General features: G+C 46.5%; 2 protein-coding genes across 5 annotated transcripts in view; both read left to right on the plus strand.

Moving 5' to 3' along the window:
• The window catches only part of clasp1a (cytoplasmic linker associated protein 1a), a 96,653-nt gene extending 73,843 nt beyond the window's left edge, over nucleotides 1-22,810 (plus strand). Inside the window, exons 28-44 of one of the 4 annotated variants that reach the window (XM_075478919.1) lie at nucleotides 387-631; nucleotides 1,256-1,319; nucleotides 1,545-1,708; nucleotides 1,805-1,883; nucleotides 1,964-2,107; nucleotides 2,796-2,891; nucleotides 8,365-8,514; nucleotides 8,624-8,730; nucleotides 9,357-9,482; nucleotides 9,788-9,935; nucleotides 11,330-11,576; nucleotides 12,158-12,214; nucleotides 13,912-14,102; nucleotides 17,176-17,307; nucleotides 19,086-19,292; nucleotides 19,690-19,806; nucleotides 20,612-22,810. In XM_075478919.1, coding sequence (XP_075335034.1) covers nucleotides 387-631; nucleotides 1,256-1,319; nucleotides 1,545-1,708; nucleotides 1,805-1,883; nucleotides 1,964-2,107; nucleotides 2,796-2,891; nucleotides 8,365-8,514; nucleotides 8,624-8,730; nucleotides 9,357-9,482; nucleotides 9,788-9,935; nucleotides 11,330-11,576; nucleotides 12,158-12,214; nucleotides 13,912-14,102; nucleotides 17,176-17,307; nucleotides 19,086-19,292; nucleotides 19,690-19,806; nucleotides 20,612-20,698 — 2,361 coding nt within the window. In that variant the 3' untranslated portion in view covers nucleotides 20,699-22,810. The remainder of the gene's footprint in view (nucleotides 1-386; nucleotides 632-1,255; nucleotides 1,320-1,544; nucleotides 1,709-1,804; nucleotides 1,884-1,963; nucleotides 2,108-2,795; nucleotides 2,892-8,364; nucleotides 8,515-8,623; nucleotides 8,731-9,356; nucleotides 9,483-9,787; nucleotides 9,936-11,329; nucleotides 11,577-12,157; nucleotides 12,215-13,911; nucleotides 14,103-17,175; nucleotides 17,308-19,085; nucleotides 19,293-19,689; nucleotides 19,807-20,611) is intronic. The other 3 variants (XM_075478920.1, XM_075478921.1, XM_075478923.1) reach the window with 3 other exon arrangements.
• An 880-nt stretch (nucleotides 22,811-23,690) lies between these two features.
• The window catches only part of tfcp2l1 (transcription factor CP2-like 1), a 28,342-nt gene continuing 25,735 nt past the window's right edge, over nucleotides 23,691-26,297 (plus strand). The window contains exon 1 of the mRNA XM_075478611.1: nucleotides 23,691-23,749. Coding sequence (XP_075334726.1) covers nucleotides 23,691-23,749 — 59 coding nt within the window. The remainder of the gene's footprint in view (nucleotides 23,750-26,297) is intronic.

Consider the following 26,297-nt stretch of genomic DNA (forward strand, 5'->3'; position numbering starts at 1 on the left):
ATCGCGTCTGCAATCATAACTCATCAGGGGAAATCACATTTTGCCAATATTTTAGAGACCCCCCAACATTTCCCAAATCATGTTTTCGGGGGGTCTCGGATCCCCCGAGTCTCCCCGTAGTTCGAACACTGCCTTTAGTGTCCTTCGCATCCCTTTATGATGAGCCTCTTCTGTTTTCCTCTGCATTGCATTTAAAGTGATGAATGTGGCTTTATTATTTAGATTCTTTTCATTTCACTGTATACTCTATGCATCAATAATATCTAGAGTTTCTTAGAAACAGCACAGAATACTGCATCTGGCAACCTGCTTTTAAAGATTCTTTCCTCGAGGCTGGGAGTTTCTCCTCTGCATGTTCTACACGCTGCCTTTGTTCTTTTCCACAGAGGAAGCCTTTGAGGCGGCGTTACGAATCGCCTGGCATGTACTCTGATGATGACGCCAACAGTGATGCATCCAGCGCCTGCTCAGAGCGCTCATATGGCTCACGAAATGGAGGCATCCCCCATTACCTCCGCCAAACAGAGGATGTGGCAGAGGTCCTGAACCACTGTGCCAGCTCCAACTGGTCAGAGAGAAAGGAGGGCCTGCTGGGCCTGCAGAACCTCCTGAAAAGCCAAAGAATACTGAGGTGGGTGAGGGCTTTTTGACTCTGTGGTACCGCTTTGCTCCCCTTCATGAGATGGGCTTAACTTTTCCATATATTTCTAAAGATTTTTCTGTTCTGCTTCAGCGAGTCTGACGTGTTTTAACAACTAATGTGATGAACTACCATGCCAGCTGTTCCCAAACGGGAGCAGCTGATCGTTTTAAAACCCAAAATTCACAGAGGAAACGCTGTGGAAGCAGAGGGATAGAGACACGGGTGGAGAAAGTTTCAACCCTCAATCATCCAGGGGAATGTCAGAGGTCTGGCAAATAAAAAGGAAGAGTTCTGAGTGTTGTGTATTTTACTGAGACAGTCAGGAGCATATCCTGGACTTCAACACTTCTCCGCACAGCTTTCAGACTATTAGGGAGGAGACAGGCAGAGGAAGTAGTGGCAAAAGGAAAGGTGGAGGTATGGCAGTGCTTGTTCACAACAGATGGTGTAATCCTGGACGTGTCACTGAGAAAGAGAGACACTGAACTGTTAGCTGTGGGCTTACAGCCACAGTGTTGTTTTTCATTTTCCTAGCAATTCCCCCAGAAGTCCAGATTCCAGCTCGTGATTAGGTGCATATTGATCATGTCTCCTTCTCTCTCTTCCCTGCAGCCGAGTGGAGTTGAAGAGACTCTGTGAGATCTTCACAAGGATGTTTGCAGATCCGCACAGCAAGGTAAGCAGTGTAACTGTTCACAGCTGAGGACAAAACCGTAACGCTGGAACTCATGTACACACTGTCTGTGTGCTGTGACTTATCTGGAACTAATGGAGTGTCTCTTGTTGCATGGTCTGCCTCGTGTGGATTTAACAACAGAGAGTAAGTGTGCCTTTCTCTCCATTTCCTACACAACCTGCTGAGCGTGTAATGCAGTAAATCTGATCATTCACGTGTTCTCAGGTGTTCAGCATGTTCCTGGAGACTCTCGTAGACTTCGTCACAGTGCATAAGGAGGACCTGCAGGACTGGCTTTTTGTCCTGCTCACCCAGCTTCTGAAGAAGATGGGTGCGGATCTGCTGGGCTCCGTCCAGGCCAAAGTCCAGAAGGCTCTGGATATCACCAGGTCTGTAACACAAGTGCTCATTCTTTCAGTTGAATGGAAGCTGTTGGAAGCCATGAAGCTGACAGGAGGGGGTGTCCTGCCTTCACTTGTTTGCAGGGAGTCCTTCCCATTTGACCAGCAGTTCAACATTTTGATGAGGTTTATCGTGGACCAGACTCAGACACCAAACCTCAAGGTAAAGCAAAGAGAAGGAGCAGAACAGGAAGCGTGTGTTCCTCAGTCAGACGGGTGACCTGAAGCTTGTTGACTCCTCAGGTAAAGGTGGCCATTTTGAAGTACATAGAGTCCCTGGCCCGGCAGATGGACCCCTCAGACTTTGTGAACTCCAGCGAGACGCGACTCGCAGTGTCTCGCATCATCACTTGGACCACTGAGCCCAAAAGTTCTGACGTCAGGAAGGTAAGCTAGAGCTGTGTGTGTGTGTGTGTGTGTGTGTGTGTGTGTGTGTGTGTGTGTGTGTGCACGGTCCTGCTGGAGATCCACACCTCAGTGCCAGCTGTGCTCATTACAGGCATTGCATCATAAGAACTCAGAGGTCCCCCTTTTCTTACAAGTTTGTGTTATTAGATGTTTCATTCTTCAGCTGCTTGTTTGGCCATTTGATCCAAGTGAAAACATGAATGAGTTCTAGGTCCAACACGCTGTAATGCAGGTTGGACCTGGTGTGCCAATGAGCTTAAAGCATATGGATGAGACGTCTGTCCTATGTTCTGCATTAACGTGGGAAATTAGGATGAAATCACGCAGTTGAATGTGAAACCAGACGCTTTATTATTTTTAAATTAGAGATTTAACTTGTCAGCCAGTGACAGGTTCCCCACCCTGTGTCTGCAGTTCACCTCTTCAGCCTGCAGGGTTTGTGGAGCAGTAGTTGTAAACTCTGTGTGGTCATCAGCCCATTATCTCTCCCACATCTGATGCACCTAACATGTTCTCAGGTAGAGTAGACTTCTCTGCTGCTCAAAGCCATTCCTGGCATTAAAAGCCCCAGAGGACTTTCTGTTTGGCTCTGTATTGCATCCTAATGTGAAAGTGGACAGCCTGTGTCATGCTGTAATGCCCCTTCTGCCTTGCACCTGTGCCCCAGACCCTTCATAACTGGGTGAGCGAGGAGCTGGCTGGCAGGTCCGGCACTGCGGCCTCACTGTCCACTGAGGGCAACCAGGAAGAGAGGTGTAAGCAGGTAGAGCCGCTCTGACAGCCTCTCACAACTCAACAAGCACGCAACGCCCGCCTGCTCAGTGCCTAACCTTCAAGACTGTGAACAGTCCAGCCTGTCTCACTCACCGTGTGAGCTCCAGCTTTCTGGCTGTAATAACCTAAAAGTCAGTCAGTCTGTGCCTTGCAAACGTTTCACAGATAAAACTCATGTTCAACTTTGGTATTTCTCTAAATGACAGCAAGCCCTCTGATGTGGGTGTATTTTTATGGATTTGTATATTTTTCTGCCCACTCACAGGAATGCTGCCTTGTTCAAACTGTGCCTAACACGTTTGTCTCTGACTCACGTTAACAATCTGCCCTTCACCTGCACACCTGCATGTCCTTAATGCTTCAACTTTCTCTACAAGAGCAGTTTTTAGAAGGATTTTAGAGTCCCGCCCCAGAGACCCGATCAGTCTTCATTTCTTCCAGACTTCCTGTAACCTTTAAAGTGTCCTGATCAGCAGTCCTGCAGCTTCCTGAAGCTCTCTGAGTTTCTCTTTGTACATTTCCTGCTTCTTCCCTCATCTTCAGTCCAGTCCTTGTACCTGAGCATCTTCAGAGGAATGTGCTTTTCATCTTGGCAGAGAACGGAACAAAAGGCAGTCAACATCCAAAGAAGAGCTTTGGGATGTCCTTCAAGAAGCCTGGAGAACTATTTCTGAAGACTCCTTAAAGAAAGGACAGAAAGCTCGTCTGAGAGGGTTCAGGCTGTGCTGGAGGAGAAAGGAGCTCAGAGCAGATATTCACTTTAAAGCTGCTCAGAACTGAACTAACTCTACTTCTGCCTCAGATTCTGGGTTTATGTTCATGTTGGAACATGTTTCAGTGAATCTCTGCAGCTGTTACCATGGAAACATCTACAGATATTCACTTTAAAGCTGCTCAGAACTGAACTAACTCTGCTTCTGACTCAGATTCTGGGTTTATGTTCATGTTGGAACATGTTTCAGTGAATCTCTGCAGCTGTTACCATGGAAACATCTGCAGATATTCACTTTAAAGCTGCTCAGAACTGAACTAACTCTGGTTCTGACTCCGATTCTGGGTTTATATCCATGTTTCAGTGAATCTCTGCAGCTGCTTCCTGCTTCCTGGCAGTATATAAAAATGAGGGGTGGTCCAGACAGAGCACCAGGATCCAGATGTTATTTAATCAGTGCTACAGCATAGGTGCTCAGAGTGCAGCTGGAGTGAGTCACCTGTCAGCAACATGGGTGAGGTAGAAACCCTCAGCAAGCTTATTCCAACTTTTCTGTTACCTCTGGCATTAAGAGAGACCTGCTGGCTGCCTCAGACCATGTTCTTGCCAAATGAAAACAGATAGTATGACAGAAACTGACACTTTTTCCATCGTCACAGCTGCACACATATGTACGTGGCTGTACCTTCTTCACAGATGCTTTATCAAATCAAACTTTATTTATATAGCACATTTCATACTAAAAAAGCAGCACAAAGTGCTTTACATAATAAAATCAATAATCAAATCAATTCATGCATAAACTCAAACAGATCAGGGCGGGCCGGCATCCACACCACAGCCAGGGCTGCAGTGCAGGATCCCCCAGCCACCCCGAACCAGGGCGATCCCCACAGTAATGACCCCACAGACCAAGTGGACATAGTCCCCGGTGTGGAAGATCCCCATGAGGAAAAACACTGGATAAATAAGTGTATAATCAGTATATAATAAAATAATTAAATAATAATAATAAATAAATAAATAGATATTTTAAATAATGGATGAATAGATAAAAGTAAACTAAAACAAAACAAACAAACAAATTAAATAAACAAATAAAATAATAATATTTATTTATATATATATATATATATATATATATATATATATATATATATATTTATGTATATATAAAGTGATAAATAAATAAATAAATGAAATAAAATTCAGCAGTAAGCTAAACTAAAAAGGTAGGTCTTGAGCCTCTTTTTAAAAACATCAACATTCTCTGCAGCCTGAGGTTCTCTGGCAGGCTGTTCCACAAATGAGGTCCATAATAGTGGAACGAGGTCTTACCATAAGTTTTTGTTCGAACTTTAGGAACAACTAAAAGGCCGGTACCAGAGGACCTCAGGGTCCGCGAGGGCTCATAATTTAAAAGCAGAACAGATAGATAAGAAGGCCTAAGACCATTAAGACATTTATAAACAACTAGAAGAACCTTAAAATCAATCCTGAAATGCACGGGGAGCCAATGCAGCGATTTTAAAACTGGTGTAATGTGTTCCCGCCCTCTGGTCTTTGTCAGCACACGTGCAGCTGAATTCTGTATTAATTGTAGGTAATAAATACTTTTTTTGGGAAGACCAGAAAGCAGGGCATTACAATAATCTATTCTACTAGAAATAAAAGCTTGCATCAGCACCTCCGTGCTGGCAAGAGAGAGAAATGGGCGGACTCTGGCAATATTTTTAAGATGATAAAATCCTGTCTTTGTTACATTTCTAATATGTTGGATAAAATCCAGCTCAGAGTCAAAAAGAACACCCAGATTTTTTACATGTTGAGAAGATTTAAAATTTTGTAGTTTGGGTAAAATTATCTCTCTCTTGTCTTCAGGACCAATAATTAAAACTTCAGTCTTGCCCTGGTTGAGCTGTAAGAAATTCTCTGCCATTGATGACTTTATATCTAAAATACAGTTTAAAAGGACGTTAACTGGTTCTAGGTCATCAGGAGACACGGCAATGTAAAGCTGTGTATCATCAGCATAGCTGTGAAAACCAATGCCATGTCTCCTGATGACATCCCCAAGTGGCAGCATGTACAGATTAAAAAGCAATGGGCCTAAAATTGATCCTTGGGGAACCCCACACTTGATTTTATGAATTCTTGAGGAGCATGTATCCATACTTATAAAAAACTGTTGATCCGGGAGATAGGAGTAAAACCATTTAAGAACAGTGCCAGAGACACCCACCAGGCTTCTAAGTCTGTTTAATAAAATGTGGTGATCTGGGGCGGTTGGTGGCGTAGTGGGTTAAGCAGCCGCCCCATGTACAGAGGCTACAGTCCTCGCTGCAGCTGGCCCCGGTTCGACCGAGCGGCCCTGTGCTGCGTGTGTTTCCCCTCTCTCTGCCCCCTGCTTCCTGTCTCTCTCGAACTGTCCTAACATTAAAGGCATAAAAAGCACAAAAAAAAAAGTGGTGATCTACTGTATCAAAAGCTGCACTAAGATCCAGCAACACCAGGACTGAAAGCTTCTGTGAGTCCATGTTACACCTGAGATCATTTACAATCTTTAAAAGGGCTGTCTCTGTACTGTGGTTCTTCCTAAAACCAGACTGATGTTTCTGAAAAATATTGTGATTGTTTAAAAACTCATTTAATTGGATAAAAACAACTTTTTCTATAATTTTACTTAAAAACGGTAAGTTGGATACAGGTCGGTAATTATCAAGGATCTTGTGATCTAAATTGCTCTTCTTCAGAAGAGGCCTCACCACTGCAGTTTTACAGGCAGTCTGAAGAGAGCAATTTACAATATTTAAAAGCTCACACTCAAAGAAACCATAAAATGTCTTTAAAAGAGATGTGGGAATGGGATCTGAAAGGCAGGTTGTTGGGTTTAGTTGGGAGAAAACTCGACCAAGCATCTTGGCATCAACCAGGACAAAACTATCCAGTGTTTCCTCGGGTAAAAACAATGCTTCAGAAATGTTAAAATCAACATTTTGTTGAGATAAAAGGCTGGATCTAATAGCATTGATCTTACTTCTGAAGTGGTCTGCAAAGTCCTCACATGCAGCGTCTGATGCTGGGATGGAAGACTTGTTAAAATCTGTGTTTATTAAAAGATCGAATGTTTTGAAAAGGAATTTAGGATTATTTTTGTTCTGTGTAATAAGATTTGAAAAATGGAGGGTTCTTGCCTGTTTTACTGCACTGTTGTAATTTTTTTGTTGTTCCTGAAAAATCTCTAAGTGAATAGTTCATTTTGTTTTCCTCCATTTTCTTTCCGCTCTCCTGCAGTTCCTTTTCATTTGTTTGATTCTCTCATTTCTCCACGGTGGTATGGTTTTAACTTTTACTGATTTTGTTTTAAGTGGAGCTGCAGCATCAATGGCTGACTTCAGTTTGCTGTTAAAATAATCAACAATAAAATCACACGATGCAGGTAAAAACTGTGCAGGGGTATGATGTAAAATGTCAATAAAATCTGCAGCCACTTCAGAAGTAATATACCGCTTCCTCACGGTTCTCACCAGGGCCTCCTGTTGGATAAAACTGGTTTTATCCAACTTTATCCAGCTTTAGTTCATGCTTTGATAGATTAATGCTCAAGAATCAGCCGGAGCATTACCTTTGTTCCGTTGAACTCCACCTCCTGTTGTTCTGCAGCAGTAATAAACTCATGCTTTCTACAGGCTCCTTTAACTTTATCTTTACTCACTTGCATGATGCAACGTTGATATCGCAACAAAGTCCTTGAAGGGTTTTGTTTTCCTCTTTGTTTCCACTGGATGCAGTTATGAACACTCACTTTATAACCACTTTGTTTTTACAGGCTAATGTATGTTGTTGGTCCACACTGTGGTTTCCATGGTTTCAGTATTGCACACTTTCATTGGCAATGGTTTTAATGATACAGTATGTTTATATATATATATATATATATATATATATATATATATATATATATATATATATATAAACCTACTGTCACTCTGGTGAAGTAGCTGTGAAAAGCCTCTCTGAAACCAAGAAAAGCATCAGTCCGTGCTGCTGCATGCTGCTCCATGCTGCTCCATGCTGCTCCATGCTGCTGCATGCTGCTCCATGCTGCTCCATGCTGCTGCCTGCTGCTGCTCCATGCTGCTGCATGCTGCTCCATGCTGCTGCATGCTGCTGCATGCTGCTGCATGCTGCTCCATGCTGCTCCATGCTGCTGCCTGCTGCTGCTCCATGCTGCTGCATGCTGCTGCATGCTGCTCCATGCTGCTGCATGCTGCTGCATGCTGCTCCATGCTGCTGCATGCTGCTGCATGCTGTTCCATGCTGCTCCATGCTGCTGCATGCTGTTCCATGCTGCTCCATGCTGCTGCATGCTGCTCCATGCTGCTGCATGCTGCTGCATGCTGCTCCATGCTGCTCCATGCTGCTGCATGCTGCTCCATGCTGCTGCATGCTGCTGCATGCTGCTCCATGCTGCTGCATGCTGCTGCATGCTGCTCCATGCTGCTCCATGCTGCTGCATGCTGCTCCATGCTGCTGCATGCTGCTGCATGCTGCTCCATGCTGCTCCATGCTGCTCCATGCTGCTCCATGCTGCTGCATGCTGCTCCATGCTGCTGCATGCTGCTGCATGCTGCTCCATGCTGCTCCATGCTGCTCCATGCTGCTCCATGCTGCTCCATGCTGCTGCATGCTGCTGCATGCTGCTGCTCGATGCTGTGCCCTTTCCTAACCTGCTGTGCTCTGCCCGCAGGCTGCCCAGGTGGTGCTCATCTCCTTGTTTGAACTCAACACCCCAGAGTTTACGATGCTGTTGGGAGCCTTGCCCAAAACGTTCCAAGATGGAGCCACAAAACTGCTTCACAATCACCTGAAGAACTCGAGCAATACCAGCAGCAACGTGGTAGGTCACATGCAGCCTGCCTGGAGTGGAGTCCTGCACCCATTCACAAATGATGATGGCAGTTCTAGATCACTGTAACCAGCAGATACTTGGGTTTTTCCTTTTTCAGGGGTCTCCAAGTAACACCATTGGCCGCACGCCGTCCCGCCACACTCCCAGCAGAACCAGTCCCCTCACCTCACCGACAAACTGTTCCCACGGAGGGCTGTCTCCCAGGTAGCTACCCACCTGCTCCTACAGCTCCCACCCCCATGCACGCTGTGAATAACGCTGCTGCCACGTGTTGTCCAGCTGACACAGGGGCTTTAATCCTGGTACTGAGTGAGTTACTCTGAAAGATGACAGGAAGATGTTTTCATAGAACTGTGCTTATAATAAAGTCATGCTCAAAGTTCAGATAGATCTTCCAAAAACTAAGAACTGTTTCTGTGAAACACATCGGCCAATTTAAGCGGCCGTACACAGATAAAAACGGAGCAGGACGGGTGGGTTTTCACCTGTTCCTGTGAATGATTCAGCTCTGAGACTGAGCAGCTCATTCAGCCTGTGAACAGTGGCAGAAACCCACAAACACTCGGGGCTCTGAAGGTGCTCTTCACAAAAATAAGCCTTGACTGAATTCTATCAGCTTTGTGGGGTTCTGCTGCTCTCCTATACTAACTCCTTCCTTTAACCTCACAGCTCAGACTAGTTTCTCTTTGTCTTTTCTCTTCCAACACACCTGTATTTTCCCACCTTCCCTCTCGTCTCACCGTCTGCCTGTGTTGTCGTTTTCCATCCTCTTCCCCACGTTCTTACCCTTGTCTGTCCATCCTTACATTGTGGCCACGCTGTGGCAACAGTCGGTTATGGGGATGGGGGGTCGACGGACTGTCTAAGCACCCCCCTGCCCCTCCTACACCCCCTCCGTCTCACTCCACCCCAGCTGCCCCATCCCTCAGGGTCCTGCGCAGAGCATATTCACCCAGGTAATGAGGCGGGCTGAGACACACAGGAGGCCACACCCTGATCCTTTTCTTTACCCACACTCTCTTTTTCCATTCTAACTGAGAGGATTTGTTCCGTTAACTGTTCATTTCTCCATGAATCAAATGGAAGCATCATTCAGCAATGCCATAACCAGCCACAGCTAAGCTTCATGTTGGTCCTGACCTTTGGCATGTGCAGAGCTAATGTCTGCCAGTGTGTGCATGCAAATGAAGGATTAATGTAATGTGTCCGCTGCAGCTGCAGGTTACATATCAGTTTGTGTTTCTGTCTGTGCCTCTGGTAGCATGATGGAGTACGACACTGAGAACATGAACTCGGAGGAGATCTACAGCTCCCTGCGCGGTGTCACCGAGGCCATTCAGAGCTTCAGCTACCGGAGCCAGGAGGACCTGAACGAGCCAGTCAAGCGCGAGGGCAAGAGGGATGATGCAGTGAGTCTTACGCTGTCTCTGACTGAGTGAATGTTTCTTCTTCTCCTCCAGAGGACAAAGTATTTATTGATTTTTAGTGAATGTTTTCATCCAGAACTCAGGTGCTCACATGAGCTCTTTCTTTTCTGCGGCCTACCATGCTGCTCTCACCGTGGCAGCAACACTTCTGCACAATGTTCCCTTTACAGGCTCGTCTTTATATATGAAGCTCTGAGCTTTCAGGAACGTGTTTCTGCTGCTATCTGTGGGAGGAATGACTGTACAACCAAACAACTGCGAATGGTTAGCGGGTTTCAGCTGTACAGTGTGGAGCTTTGTGCTAAGATTTAGCCAAACCTTTAACATTGATCAGATGGTGTGGAATAACCCACAGACCAACCATCTGGAAGCTGCTGGAACACCAGAGCGTCTGCAGAAAACTGACTTTTACATTGTTGGAAACGGGGATGTTCATTTCCAAGAAAAGGTTCAGCAGGTGGTACCTGCATGCAGGAGAGGGCTCAGCCCTCCCCAGCAGGCATCTTTCCCAACCAATCCCAGGTAAAAAGAGAAAGAATCGAGTTGAATCACTACTAACGTGGCGCAGCGTTAGTAGCGCTGTTTTTAACTTCTGAGTGGATGCTCAGTGTTCCTCCAGCCATCCCTTCATCCCACTGCTTGTGAAAAACCTGCTCTAACTCTACTAAATGTTCTTCTTCCATGTTAAACCTTCAAGTTTTAGTCTGTTGCAACTTTTTTAAACGTAATTCTTTTGGTTTTGTGATGAAGTACAAAAGAAGGTCATTTCTCAGCTGGAACTGCCTCTATCCGGTTTGAAGCTGGCGACCTTTGACCCAGTGCTCTGCTTTCAAAGCACTGTCACATTGGCTGTGTGTTATCTCCTGCAGCCCACCCTAACACACCAGCTCACATCTGGCCCTGCCACACGGACAATGAACACTCTCCTGGAGGAACATTTATGAGCTTTTTGAAGGATTTACCAGGATTTACTCATTGACTGGCAGTTGTGTGTCCCATCAGGCTGTGACTGACGAGGGTTTTAAATGTGGAAAAGCAAGAGAAGCTGAGCTGATGTTATCCAAAGCCTTGCTAAATAATCAGGGGAAGGTCGAAATAAGGTTTGACATAACCAACAGGGGAGGGCTTTTTCGGCGTGCCACCACAGGCTCCTGACGGTGCTCATTTGCAGGCCGTCTGTGCACGTGAAAGCACAGGAAACCATGTTCAGCCTCATCATGAGCATTACACATCTAAAGGACTTTACTGCCCCCCTGCAACACACCCACCAAGTGTGAAGTAGATCAGACAACGAGCGTGAGGAGCTAAATATTGTGATGCATGGAAAACGATGTGGTCCTTTCCTCCCTGATCTCCCCTGTCCTGCTGTCCTACAGGCGGGCAGAGAGGGAGTAGCATCCTCTCCTGGCTCTGATGCCCGTTTGGGCTTAGACATGGTGGAAGGGGGTCGCACGGCGTTGGACAACAAGACCTCACTGCTCAACACGCCATCGCCACGCTCCTTCTCTGGGCCACGGGGGCGCGAGTTCGCCCCGTACGGCTACGGAGAGAGCATCTGTACGTATGACAAGAGTGCGCTGAAAGAGGCCGTCTTCGACGATGATGTGGAGCAGTTCCGTGACTGTGAGTAGCTGCAAAAAGGTCTGACAAAACGTTGTTTGGGGTTTAAAACTATGCTGCGGTAAAGGTGCAGCTTATCTGCTTCAGTTTCAGTCTCACACACACATCACATGTGCATCTGCTTAAACAGGAACAGAGGAATCATTGCTGTTGGAGAGCTCACTGAAGCCCTCAGAAGCATCAGTAATCAGTACTTATAGGTTCTGTCTGTGAACACAGAAGCAGGAGGCGCTTCTCTGCCTCCAGCATCTGTGACAGAGTCTGCCGACACGTTTACCATCAGACCTTCATGCCATTTAGATGTTAAATATTTCAATATACTGTGTGACAGGCTGCTGTGGCCTCTAACTCGGTCTGATGGTTGAAGGCTGTCTTCAGTGAGTGGAACGGTCCAACAGACCTTCCCTTTATTACCATGACCATAAACACCAGTGTGATAGTCTCCAGCTCCTTTTGTAATGTACTAGTCAGCCTGTGTTTCAGTTGTTGTTGTCATCACATTCTTTTCCCTACACCCTGTTGTCTCATGTCCCCTCTGCCCCCCACTTCCACCTCCATCCCCCCTGCACCTCCCTCCTCTCCAGGCCGCCGCCAGGAAAGTGGTGAGAACAAGATGACACTCCCCAAGGTCTTTGCTCCTGGTAAAGATGCTTTTCCCTGCCTGACAGAATGACTTCCTCACTGCGCTTTACTCCGTTCACCCGTTGTCTGTCTTTGCATTTTTACTCTGTTTCTCACTTCCCCTCATTATTGCTTCATGCTCTTCTAACTGCTTTTAGTCCAGTTGTAGCCAGTGGGATCATGTTTGGACTCCCAGCTGTAGCTTTCTCAGTAATAAAGTGATTATATGACGTTGAGCTGCCACCTACAGCACAGTAAATACATTTAGTCCAGCACCTGGAATGATTTGATCACCATGAGAAAAGATGAGAAGCTTTAAAAGCCTCCTTTCTGCTGGCTCCCCCCCCGTGTTGCTGTAGCAGTATCTGCTGACAGATTTGACCTGCTTTTAGCAACACGCATCCTTCAGTTCTGACCAACGATGGCCACAGTGGGGGTGTGGTAGAGTGAGGAGTGTTTGATTTGAACTACAGGTGGTGAGGGGCATTCTTAGGCAGGCTTAAAGGTGGGGTATGAGATGTTTTCTGGAGCATTTTTTATCATATTGTCTGAAAACCTCCTCACGACCCCATTGCACCCACTAAAATAGAATGTTTGGAAAAAAATATATATATTTTAGTCCATTGTAGAGGCTGTAGCAAGAGGAAATGTCTGACCAATAGAAGTAATAATGAGAGTTACTTCTATTGGATTCTGACACGCCAATCAACCGTCAGCCCCCCTCCCCCCTCCCCCCTGCGCGTTCACTGACTCGTGATTCGTTCATGTGTTTTGAAGGGGTGGGCTGAAGGGAGAGGCAAGGTTGTGTATTTTCAAAAATATAGCTTGCAGGAACCGTTTTTCTCCGTCACAGAGGTGGCGCTGCTACGTAAAGGTTACCGCTAACTACTCTACAACCACGAAAGTCGAGAAGAAAACAATGAAGAGCAGGAACACTGTCATCAATGATACTGCTGCAGTTTTCGGATCATTTTAATTTTTTAATTCAGTTAATAGAGGTGAAGGTCTGAAGCCCCCGGTATCAACAGAGTCTCTCCCCTCTTCTTTGCTTTCACGGATCTGTCCCGTAGCTTCTTCCACACATTCTTACAGAACTCTCCCTCTTTCCCCAAAGTTCTGCCCATCTCTGTGCACCAGTTTTGGGAGTTTATGTGCTCCCTGTGCTGTTTCACTGCAGTGTCGTACAGCTGTCTGTACAAACGCACCTCCTGACTGAGCCTGGTCTCAAAATGGTCCATCCGGCCTGTCGTTGTTGGCGCCGCCAAGTTACAAAAATCGACTGGTGCACGACACCGCACTGCGCCGTCTTTTCAAGGGAAGCGCCAGGCCTGAAACGTCATTTTGACGTCACGGTGCGACACCGCCGTGACAGACGCGTCAACTGTAACTCCAGCTTTACAAACCCTGATTTGTACTTCCCCAGAACTCTCTCCCTGTTCTCTGTGCCGCTTCCACACATCTGAACTATTCTGTGTGAGCTCATTACATAAAGCTGAGACTGCACTGCAGATGTTCTGTTAGACTCCAGAGCATTCAGAGATGGTGCTCCTCCTGCCCATCTTAGTATGTCACCTTACATCGGCTCATCAAAGGAACACAGAGAGATAGTTGAGAAAGATTTTTCCAGCTGAAGTGGTCGATGGATGAGCTTAGATGATTTATCTGTTGGTTTCCCTGATGGCTTGCTTTTGTTTGACTCATCCCTTTTGCCCCTCAGTTGGTCAGGACCACTCAGACCTGGTGGCTGATCTGCTGAAAGAACTGTCCAATCACAACGAGCGTTCTGAGGAGCGTAAAGCCGCCCTGGTGGAGCTGCTGAAAATCACACGAGAAGACAGCATGGCTGTGTGGGACGAACACTTCAAAACCATCCTGCTCCTGCTGCTGGAGACACTCGGGGATAAAGATGTACGTGACCTGGCGCCTCGCAGTCTGATCATGTTTAGTGTGCAGCATATTGAGTTCCTCTTTGTGTAGACGCTACCAGGAAGCACTCTGCTATGAAACCGCAGACTGCTTCAGTCTATGTGACCGCTCTTCATTTTCTGTGCTGTTTTCTTTCAGGTGAGACCAGATAAATTGATCTAACCGCTCTCTTCTATGCAGCCGACTCTAGAACGAACACAGATCTGAAAATGAGTCATTGAATCAGGGAAATTAGTTCTGAGAGTCTCGCTCTGAGACTTGGATGATTCCCACGTTAGGTTGCTATGAGACAGTTTGAGTTTAAGTTAAAACTTTACGAGCTTTGTTCAGCTCGACATAAACAGCGGGCAGATTATAATTCCGGACGTTGAACAGTTTCCAAGCCTCCTGTCTTAACTGCAGCATCTGATTTCTGTATTCCTCATACTTCCTTCTTCATACAACCTGCTGTCCGTACAATAAAGAGTCAGCTGATTGGTGTATTATAAAAGGCAGAAAATAACACTTTAAACGCTGCAACGCTTTTACTATGAACGTGCCAAGCCTAGAACGGGGGTTAGAACGGGGGTTAGAACGGGGGTTAGAACGGGGGTTAGAACGGGGGTAAGAACGGTGGTTAGAACGGGGGTTAGAACGGTGGTTAGAACGGGGGTTAGGACAGGGGTAAGAACGGTGGTTAGAACGGGGGTTAGAACAGGGGTTAGAACGGTGGTTAGAACAGGGGTTAGAACGGTGGTTAGAACGGTGGTTAGAACGGGGGTTAGAACGGGGGTAAGAACGGTGGTTAGAACGGGGGTTAGAACGGTGGTTAGAACGGGGGTTAGAACGGGGGTTAGAACGGGGGTTAGGACAGGGGTAAGAACGGTGGTTAGAACGGGGGTTAGAACAGGGGTTAGAACGGTGGTTAGAACGGTGGTTAGAACGGGGGTTAGAACGGTGTTAGAACGGTGGTAAGAACGGTGGTTAGAACGGGGGTTAGAACGGGGGTTAGAACGGTGGTAGGAACGGTGGTTAGAACGGTGGTTAGAACGGGGGTTAGAACGGGGGTTAGAACAGGGGTTAGAACGGTGGTTAGAACGGGGGTTAGAACGGTGGTTAGAACGGGGGTTAGAACGGTGGTAAGAACAGGGGTTAGAACGGTGGTTAGAACGGGGGTTAGAACGGGGGTTAGAACAGTGGTAGGAACGGTGGTAAGAACAGGGGTTAGAACGGTGGTTAGAACGGTGGTAAGAACAGGGGTTAGAACGGGGGTTAGAACGGGGGTTAGAACGGTGGTAGGAACGGTGGTTAGAACGGGGGTTAGAACGGGGGTTAGAACAGGGGTTAGAACGGGGGTTAGAACGGGGGTTAGAACAGGGGTTAGAACGGTGGTTAGAACAGGGGTTAGAACGGTGGTTAGAACGGTGGTAAGAACGGTGGTTAGAACGGGGGTTAGAACAGTGGTTGGAACGGGGGTTAGAACAGTGGTTGGAACGGGGGTTAGAACAGTGGTTGGAACGGGGGTTAGAACAGTGGTTGGAACGGTGGTTAGAACGGGGGTTAGAACGGTGGTTAGAACGGGGGTTAGAACGGGGGTTAGAACGGTGGTTAGAACGGTGGTAAGAACAGGGGTTAGAACGGTGGTTAGAACGGGGGTTAGAACGGTGGTAAGAACGGTGGTTAGAACGGTGGTTAGAACGGTGGTAAGAACGGGGGTTAGAACGGTGGTTAGAACAGTGGTAGGAACGGTGGTTAGAACGGGGGTTAGAACAGGGGTTAGAACGGGGGTTAGAACGGGGGTTAAAACGGGGGTTAGAACGGGGGTTAGAACGGGGGTTAAAACAGGGGTTAGAACGGTGGTAAGAACGGGGGTTAGAACGGTGGTTAGAACGGGGGTTAGAACGGGGGTTAGAACGGGGGTTAAAACAGGGGTTAGAACGGTGGTAAGAACGGGGGTTAGAACGGGGGTTAGAACGGGGGTTAAAACAGGGGTTAGAACGGTGGTAAGAACGGTGGTTAGAACGGGGGTTAGAACGGGGGTTAGAACAGGGGTTAGAACGGTGGTTAGAACAGGGGTTAGAACGGGGGTTAGAACGGGGGTTAAAACAGGGGTTAGAACGGTGGTAAGAACGGGGGTTAGAACGGGGGTTAGAACGGGGGTTAGAACGGGGGTTAGAACGGGGGTTAAAACAGGGGTTAGAACGGTGGTAAGAACGGGGGTTAGAACGGGGGTTAGAACGGGGGTTAAAACAGGGGTTAGAACGGTGGTTAGAACGGGGGTTAGAACGGGGGTTAGAACGGGGGTTAAAACAGGGGTTAGAACGGTGGTAAGAACGGGGGTTAGAACGGGGGTTAGAACGGGGGTTAAAACAGGGGTTAGAACGGTGGTAAGAACGGTGGTTAGAACGGGGGTTAGAACGGGGGTTAGAACAGGGGTTAGAACGGTGGTTAGAACAGGGGTTAGAACGGGGGTTAGAACAGGGGTTAGAACGGTGGTCATGGTAAAAATGTGTAAACACTCATCAATGTTAATGTTCAGCATAGCTGCATTTTATTATTCTAAGATTTAAACTTTAGTTTGTGTGACTGTAATCGGACCGATGGGTCGGGGTTAGGGTTAGTGGTTAGAGCCTGAACATGATGGGGACACGGGTTAAAGAGAAACTGCTAACATCTCTAAGCCACTCGTCTCGCTTGGTGCCTGCAGCACTCTGGTTAGAATCCGTGAAACTCCAGACTTCAGCTGATTGTTGTTGGCTCATCGTCCGACACTCTGTAGCTACATCAACACCACACGTGGGAAGGGATTTGCCCCCACATCATCCAGGAAATAAGGAAAGATTGTACAGTACATGTGTTCATTGTGATGACCAAAGAGTTCAACCCAGCTGTGGACGTGTAGCCAACACATGGTACAAGATGAGATCTGGTTAAATCGTTAAATCTCAGCAGCTCTGATCTGATTTTTCATGGTTTGGGAAACGTAGACTGGAAACCAGTGTGTTTTAATTTGAATAAACAATGATGCATTTCATGCAAGTGATTTCTTTCCACTGCTCATTCTGCTGTTTCCAAGCAGCACACCATCCGAGCCTTAGCTCTGCGTGTCCTGAAAGAGATCCTGAGGAATCAGCCGGCCCGCTTCAAAAACTATGCAGAGCTGACCATCATGAAGACGCTGGAGGCTCACAAAGACTCCCACAAGGAGGTACACAGCCCCCCCTCAAAATACTCTGCGCTGGTGCTGTGAAACACAACAAACTAATGTACATCCAGTGCTGTCACAATATCTGATTTTCTCCTAAAATCCTACTTTTTTATCCCACTACATTGCTCTGGCTTTTTGTCTCTTTTTTTTTTTTTACAATTAAATTACTCTTAAATGGCAGTTAAGGAACTTTAGGAGTTACTAAAACCAAAGACTGTGAGATCAGTTACAGTGTAATTACAGGTGTGTTATTAAAACTACGCTGATATTTGATTCTTTTAATATCACAACTGTCATCAATGCAGTGGAATTATTCCCGCTCTCCTTATCGCTTGTTAGCTTCATCTCTTTAACACCACAGTTGGGTTATTAATCTGAGAAAAACCATAGCAGAACACAGTAACCCCAACCTTTGACCCTTGACTCAGGGTGCGCAGCCAGGCTCAGACAAAGGGTAAATAAATGTTGATAACAAATTGAACAGAAAACGTAGCCTGGGAATTCCCATGCTGCTTTGCGCTCGATTTCATTCTCACTGCAAAGTCAGCCTGGAAACCACCGCCCTTATTTTTGCCAGAGTTTGGGAACCAATCACAGAACGGGGGGGGCAGCAAGACGATGAGGACGTCTATGCGCTACACCGAAGCTTGTAGAGTGTTAATCCAACATGACAGCGGACACAACGTTACCGTTCAATGCAGCCTTAGAAAGTGTTTCGGAGTAGATTCACCCTGGGGTCATTTGAACCGTGACATCCAGCCAAGTAGCCCACCCGAAGTTTTTCCGATATTGGCTGAACATCAGCTGAGTTACTGAGTTATCCCGAATACCTTAGTACAAGCGCTAACGGACCCTGGCAGTATCTCCAAAATTACCACACTAAAATCACATGTCATGACACCAAACTTCTACAGTAGTACAAATATGGTCTGTACTCACAAAACGATGCATTTGGAAGTTTGTACATAGTCCAGGAGTTTATTATTATCATCAACACAAGCCTGATAGCTTCTCTGCTGCTAAACCTGCGTCGACGTCACTTCTGGGAGCTTGGAGCTTCAAAGTAAGATGAGGGTTGATCTACTACTGTAGACAACAAAGCAAGGCTGCTCAATTTCTCCATTATTAAAATAAATTCACAACTCTACAACATAAAAAATCATGTAGAATATAGCATATAGGCCTACTTTGTTGTCAATTTAAGTAGCTTAGAGCGCAAGTTTAATTTTATTTTCCAATTTTTTCTTCTTCCTCGTCGAATTTCTGTCGTCATCTGGTATAAGTGATACAATTGGCTATGAATCGCGCTCAAAGCAGCATGGGAAGAACCTGACGTCATTTGATAGACATTCGTAGTGCCCAATAAACGGCTCTAGGCATTCGTAAACCACGCCTCAAATACGAGAAAATGCACACCTAGTTCCCAGACCACCATCTCATCGAGATTGTGGACGCGTCAGCCAGGCTACAGAAAACGCTGAATCTCAGAGGAAATTTCCAGCTCAGGTTTGTGCAAAGAAGCGGGGTGTTGTGACTGAACATTGCTCTGATGAGGCTTTCTTTCTTTCTGAATCATCCTGAGTGGTTTCCAACCCAAGAATGACTTCTGAATATTAGTCTATGAGGATGGTTGTAGAAGGGAACCTCTAAAATGGAAGGGGTCCCAGTAAGACACCGGTTGCCCACTCATGTTCGATGCTTTACAGACAGAAAAACAACATTTGGTTAGTTTTCCCCTCCACACTGAACCTTTGTTTGAACATGTTAATGTGCTTTAGGTGGTGCGTGCAGCTGAGGAGGCAGCATCCACCCTGGCTGGTTCCATCCACCCAGAGCAGTGCATCAAGGTTCTGTGTCCCATCGTGCAGACGGCCGATTACCCCATCAACTTAGCTGCAATCAAGATGCAAACCAAAGTCATCGAACGCATCGCCAAGGACTCTTTAATCCAGCTGCTGCCCGACATCATCCCCGGACTCCTGCAGGTACAGCAGGGAAGAGTGTGCAAGCGTGTTTACAGAGAGCACGGATACCAGCTGTTCTCATGGATTTGATCAGTTTTAGTTCAATAAACTTTCATTCTTAATGAATATAAACACAGAAAAAGTAAAGAAATGTAAATGTTTCTCATGGCTGGAGTGTTGGAACAGGAGAGGAGACGGACGCAGCAGAAACTTCCATGTCAGCTCCAAAAAGGCTTATTTGGACAATGGTCATATTTGGACAGGGGGAATTATTTGCCTTATTTGTCCCTGGAAATGTTTGCGTGTACTCTGCACTCTTTGCGACTCCTCCCACGTTCCTGCTGACCTCTCATGTGTGTGTGTGCATGTACACGCGTGTGTGCACGTGGTGCCTGATGCTGTCTTGTCTTGGCTGCAGGGCTATGACAACACAGAGAGCAGCGTTCGCAAGGCCAGCGTGTTCTGTTTGGTGGCTATCTACTCTGTTATTGGCGAGGAGCTCAAACCCCACCTGGCACAGCTCACGGGCAGCAAGGTACGCAGCGCCACAGCCAACCTTTCCACCAGCACGCACGCACACGCAGGCGCGCACACTCTGTTATGGAAAGCTCCTCAACAGATGCAGAGCTTTATCATCTTCCCATGTTGTTGTTTTTGAGCTGGATCCAACCAGCTGCCCAATAATAAAGCATGTGTCCTTGAGTTATGTAAGGGTCGAGGTCTGAGGGTCAGGTCCACCTGACTGGAGGGACCCTCCCCTGATGCTCTCTGAGCAGGATGCACCTTCACATTCTCAGCTCGGACTTTGGGATGTCGTCTCACATTGAACCTTTTCCTCTCTTAAGCGCTTAGAAATTATTATTATAAATAAAATTATTATAAATAAATTCCATTTGAAAACATTTAGCGGAAAGTTTTAGTTTATATACAAGAACATATCTCTCAGCATTTTATACACGCTCAGATGTGTTGGCAGGAAGGAAGTTATCTTTGATAAGAAACATATGAAAGTGTGAGCCCAGTTTCCTGATCAGGTGATTAAAAGCTCAGTGCATGGCAGCGAGACCTTCCTAGTTCCAGAGCATTCAGCACATCTGACCAGCGTTTGTTGGGAATACTCCTAATGTTGATCACATGTCACATTGTTATTGACAGACACACACTGACTTAAACTCATGTAGTTCTGTTCTAAGTTCATTCATTAGCATGAATGTCCATGGCTCATGGACAGGAGGTTATCGGTGGCATCAGGCCTAAGTAATGTAAAAGTTAAAGGGTGTGAAGGAATGCTTTTTGTTGAGTGAACAGCTGCAGATGTCCTTCTTTCTCTCTGTTTGCAGATGAAGTTACTGAACCTCTACATCAAGCGAGCCCAGACGACCAACAGTAACAGCAGCAGTTCTTCTGATGTCTCCTCTCACAGTTAAGCTTTCTTTTGGAAACCCTGTTGGTGGATAGCATTCAGGGATTTGGCGGATAAAGTGGACGCTCTCTCCGACTTCTCTGTTTCTGAGTCCCCCCTCCTCATCATAACTCCAGTTCTGCCGTGCTTTTCTCTCTGTGTGGAGGGCGTCCTGTCGGCCTGCTTGTCCCGTAGCTTCCTCCTCCTTCACTCCTGCTCCAGAAGCCGTTGAATGGAACTGCTGTATTGGGTTTATCCTGGAGGGGAGGGGCTCAACACATCTGGAGTTTGTCAGGTTTCCCCTCTTCCACGTCACCTGCTTCCTTGTGCCCACGTTTGTTCATACGATGCTTTGAAATGTTCCCATCAGAGTGGAGGAAATGTTAGCATGCAGATCAACAGCAGTTTGGGATGTCATTTGGCTGGGCCAGTGATGGTCGTCCCTAACTTTGGGCTCTAATCTTTTGTGGGACAATAAACCAAATGTTGCAGGATAAAACAGAATAATGTGACAAAGAAAAGGTTTTTTTTCATCAAGCTGTGTATTGATTGTAGTTTTTGTGCTCATTTGTTATTAGAAGTGGCTCAATCCATTGAATCCCTTCATCACAAACTTATCATTACTCCCAACAAGGTGACAGTTTAGCTCAAGATAAGCTTTCCCTCCAGATAATCGACAATCCTTCAAATTGTGTGCAGATTCTTCAGTTGGTAAACTTGCTGTTTAACTTGTTAAAAATGACTGAAACATGTCTTAAAATTCGCAGTCAGGACACAGAGCAGAAGCTGAGCCTGTGATGTGTTGTGTTGCTCCTTTTTCCCACACCAAACCTTTTGCTACTCTGTTCAGAAACTGTATGAGACTTTATGTTGCACCTTCCCTGTGAAGCTGCCAGGCTGCCGTTCAGTCTGAGCATGCTGGCTGACTCTTTGCCTCTGAAGAGGAAGTCCTTTGTAAATAACTGCAGATGGGGGAGCCGGACCAGAAGAGCTGAGCCGGGCCTTTTCCACTTTCCTCACACCCATGTTCAAAGACTGGGCCTGCCTGGAGTGAACGAGAGGTCCAACGCTGTAACTGTCGGCTCTGAGAAATGTGAATCTGCAGCGAACAGTGTTCCCACCTGCGATGATGCAGATCCAGTGTTAGGTGTGTCCTCTGACCTCTGACCTCCATCACTTCCCCATCACAACTCCGCCGCTCCTGCACTCACTGCTGATCCATCCATAAAGGTGTTTTGTACATAAACGTTTTGACCACTGCTTGACAAACTTTCAACAGGTTGACTATCTAACTTTTTGCACGTAGCAAAATAGCTTGCATGTGACCAGCAGCACATGTCAACTCTGTCCAGGTTTTTGGCTCTAAAAGTGCACTTGTAACATCATCTGGTTACTCGTCTCTGATTTAACGGTTCAGGAGAGGAGGCTGCCACATTAGCATCCCATTAATATTTACAAGGTACGACATGGAGCAAACTGAACCTTTTGTGTTGGTGGTGTTTAATTTGTAGAAGCATTCAGGCAGGGAGCTGTGAAAAGCTTTAAAATGTTGGATTCCTGCGGTGAGACGCCCCATATATTCCTCAGTCTGAGTGCTACACTTGCTCTATTGTAGGACCGAGTCATAGACCTAAAATTGCTTGCTAACTTCTTGCAAATTGCTAAGTATCTGATTTTATTTAGTGTTTTAGGTCAAAGTGTTTTTGTTTTGGGAATCTACTGAGAATGGGCCAATTGTGGTTATTTAAGTAAATGAATGTATAGAATTGACATGTTTTTGTTCCTATATGTTCGGTACTGAAAAGGATTCTGCAGCTCTGCACCCTCTGCCTGGCGTTTCCGGCATCCATGTACCGTATTTGTTTTGAACGGGATTTTCCCAGTTTGTAGTGGGAGGCAGCTCCCTCATCACATCGCTGGTCCCAACAGACGAGACGTCGAGCTGTACACTCATTTTCTTTTGTCTCATGCCATATTCAGACCTGTATTTATATATTTTATTTGATCTGATTTTATTTTATTTGGTTCTCATGATGAATTGTACAGAAGCTTTTTTTTTCTTAACATCCACCTGTGATAGATTTGCAACAATGTAAAGAAACAGTTTGCTCTAGAAATAAACAGACTGAGAACTGACCTCACTGTTTTCCGGCTGTTTACTCCAGAATTCACAACTCTTACTAATCCCAACTAAGATTTGAGCAGTTTATCAAAGCTCGGAAGCCTTGTCCTGTTTCTCCCCATTGCGGGTTGGACCTTTGCTTTCACAGGGGGTACCAGTGGCGGTTTGCCCAGTCGTCCTTCCATTTACGAGCTCATGCATCCAAGCGCTGAGGTGTGCTTAGCGACTCTGTATAAACATTAACCTGAGCAGACTTTGAGATGACCCACTCTTAATCTCTGGTCTCTCAGATGAGTCCAGGCAGCAGCTGCAGCGGCATTTAACGTTTAAAGTTTCTTCAAATATTAACATCAAACATTTTGTGAAAAATGCACGAGCTTTCTCAGTAGTGTTCTGTTATTACTCCTGTTTATTTGGACTGTTGGCTCCTGTTTTTCTGAGTAAAACTCACCCATGTTCGTACATGTAATTACACTAAAGCAGGGGATAGTTAGGCTTGAAAACTGTCTGCCCAAGCCAGTCTCTTCCAAATATCTGTGGTCACTCCCATGCTTGTTTTCCTCAGTTTGCTTCCAGACATCTTCCTTTCTAGGAGTACCTTTGGGTCATACAGTTAGTGTCAACAACTGATCAAGTGGGACTTCTATTAATCCATCAACCAAGGCAGACATTGGTACTGTAGTAGGAGGTGTGCCTGCACACCCCTCCTCTCAAAGGTCGTCAGAGGTATGCCAATGGTCGCTGTGATGACATCACTGGGACAATATAAGAGGTGGTCAGTAAGGTTTGGCTGCAAAGCTCTCTGAGCTGATTCAGAGGAAGCCAGCAGGCGCTAAGCAAGCTCCGTGTGTCTCCACGCTCCTCCTGGGATACGAGAAGACTCCATCTGGAAAACATGCTGTTCTGCCATTCCCAGCCTGAGACCTACCACCAGCACTCTGCTAGTTACATCAGGTAAAGTTTCACAGTCGAGTGTGGAACAGGTGTGTGGAAGCTTCAGTCATGTGTGGAACGTGTGTGGAAGCTTCAGTCATGTGTGGAACGTGTGTGTGGAAGCTTCAGTCGTGTGTGGAACGTGTGTGGAAGCTTCAGTCGTGTGTGGAGCATGTGTGTGGAAGCTTCAGTCGTGTGTGGAACATGTGTGTGGAAGCTTCAGTCGTGTGTGGAACGTGTGTGGAAGCTTCAGTCATGTGTGGAGCATGTGTGTGGAAGCTTCAGTCATGTGTGGAACATGTGTGTGGAAGCTTCAGTCATGTGTGGAACAGGTGTGTGGAAGCTTCAGTCATGTGTGGAACATGTGTGTGGAAGCTTCAGTCATGTGTGGAACAGGTGTGTGGAAGCTTCAGTCATGTGTGGAACGTGTGTGTGGAAGCTTCAGTCATGTGTGGAACGTGTGTGTGGAAGCTTTAGTCATGTGTGGAACGTGTGTGGAAGCTTCAGTCATGTGTGGAACAGGTGTGTGGAAGCTTCAGTCATGTGTGGAACGTGTGTGTGGAAGCTTCAGTCATGTGTGGAACGTGTGTGGAAGCTTCAGTCATGTGTGGAACGTGTGTGGAAGCTTCAGTCATGTGTGGAACATGTGTGTGGAAGCTTCAGTCATGTGTGGAACATGTGTGTGGAAGCTTCAGTCATGTGTGGAACATGTGTGTGGAAGCTTCAGTCATGTGTGGAACATGTGTGTGGAAGCTTCAGTCATGTGTGGAACGTGTATGTGGAAGCTTCAGTCATGTGTGGAACAGGTATGTGGAAGCTTCAGTCATGTGTGGAACAGGTGTGTGGAAGCTTCAGTCATGTGTGGAACAGGTGTGTGGAAGCTTCAGTCATGTGTGGAACAGGTGTGTGGAAGCTTCAGTCATGTGTGGAACGTGTGTGGAAGCTCCAGTCATGTGTGGAACAGGTGTGTGGAAGCTTCAGTCATGTGTGGAACGTGTGTGTGGAAGCTTCAGTCATGTGTGGAACAGGTGTGTGGAAGCTTCAGTCATGTGTGGAACGTGTGTGGAAGCTTCAGTCATGTGTGGAACATGTGTGTGGAAGCTTCAGTCATGTGTGGAACATGTGTGTGGAAGCTTCAGTCATGTGTGGAACAGGTATGTGGAAGCTTCAGTCATGTGTGGAACAGGTGTGTGGAAGCTTCAGTCATGTGTGGAACAGGTGTGTGGAAGCTTCAGTCATGTGTGGAACATGTGTGTGGAAGCTTCAGTCATGTGTGGAACAGGTGTGTGGAAGCTTCAGTCATGTGTGGAACAGGTGTGTGGAAGCTTCAGTCATGTGTGGAACAGGTGTGTGGAAGCTTCAGTCATGTGTGGAACATGTGTGTGGAAGCTTCAGTCATGTGTGGAACGTGTGTGGAAGCTTCAGTCATGTGTGGAACATGTGTGTGGAAGCTTCAGTCATGTGTGGAACATGTGTGTGGAAGCTTCAGTCATGTGTGGAACGTGTGTGGAAGCTTCAGTCATTTGTGGAACATGTGTGTGGAAGCTTCAGTCATGTGTGGAACAGGTGTGTGGAAGCTTCAGTCATGTGTGGAACAGGTGTGTGGAAGCTTCAGTCATGTGTGGAACATGTGTGTGGAAGCTTCAGTCATGTGTGGAACGTGTGTGGAAGCTTCAGTCATTTGTGGAACAGGTGTGTGGAAGCTTCAGTCATGTGTGGAACAGGTGTGTGGAAGCTTCAGTCATGTGTGGAACAGGTGTGTGGAAGCTTCAGTCATGTGTGGAACAGGTGTGTGGAAGCTTCAGTCATTTGTGGAACATGTGTGTGGAAGCTTCAGTCATTTGTGGAACAGGTGTGTGGAAGCTTCAGTCATGTGTGGAACAGGTGTGTGGAAGCTTCAGTCATGTGTGGAACATGTGTGTGGAAGCTTCAGTCATGTGTGGAACAGGTGTGTGGAAGCTTCAGTCATGTGTGGAACAGGTGTGTGGAAGCTTCAGTCATGTGTGGAACAGGTGTGTGGAAGCTTCAGTCATGTGTGGAACATGTGTGTGGAAGCTTCAGTCATGTGTGGAACGTGTGTGGAAGCTTCAGTCATGTGTGGAACATGTGTGTGGAAGCTTCAGTCATGTGTGGAACATGTGTGTGGAAGCTTCAGTCATGTGTGGAACGTGTGTGGAAGCTTCAGTCATTTGTGGAACATGTGTGTGGAAGCTTCAGTCATGTGTGGAACAGGTGTGTGGAAGCTTCAGTCATGTGTGGAACAGGTGTGTGGAAGCTTCAGTCATGTGTGGAACATGTGTGTGGAAGCTTCAGTCATGTGTGGAACGTGTGTGGAAGCTTCAGTCATTTGTGGAACAGGTGTGTGGAAGCTTCAGTCATGTGTGGAACAGGTGTGTGGAAGCTTCAGTCATGTGTGGAACAGGTGTGTGGAAGCTTCAGTCATGTGTGGAACAGGTGTGTGGAAGCTTCAGTCATTTGTGGAACATGTGTGTGGAAGCTTCAGTCATTTGTGGAACAGGTGTGTGGAAGCTTCAGTCATGTGTGGAACAGGTGTGTGGAAGCTTCAGTC

This window comes from Odontesthes bonariensis, chromosome 12 (genome assembly GCF_027942865.1).
Source record: "Odontesthes bonariensis isolate fOdoBon6 chromosome 12, fOdoBon6.hap1, whole genome shotgun sequence".
In the NCBI taxonomy this organism is placed as follows: domain Eukaryota; kingdom Metazoa; phylum Chordata; class Actinopteri; order Atheriniformes; family Atherinopsidae; genus Odontesthes; species Odontesthes bonariensis.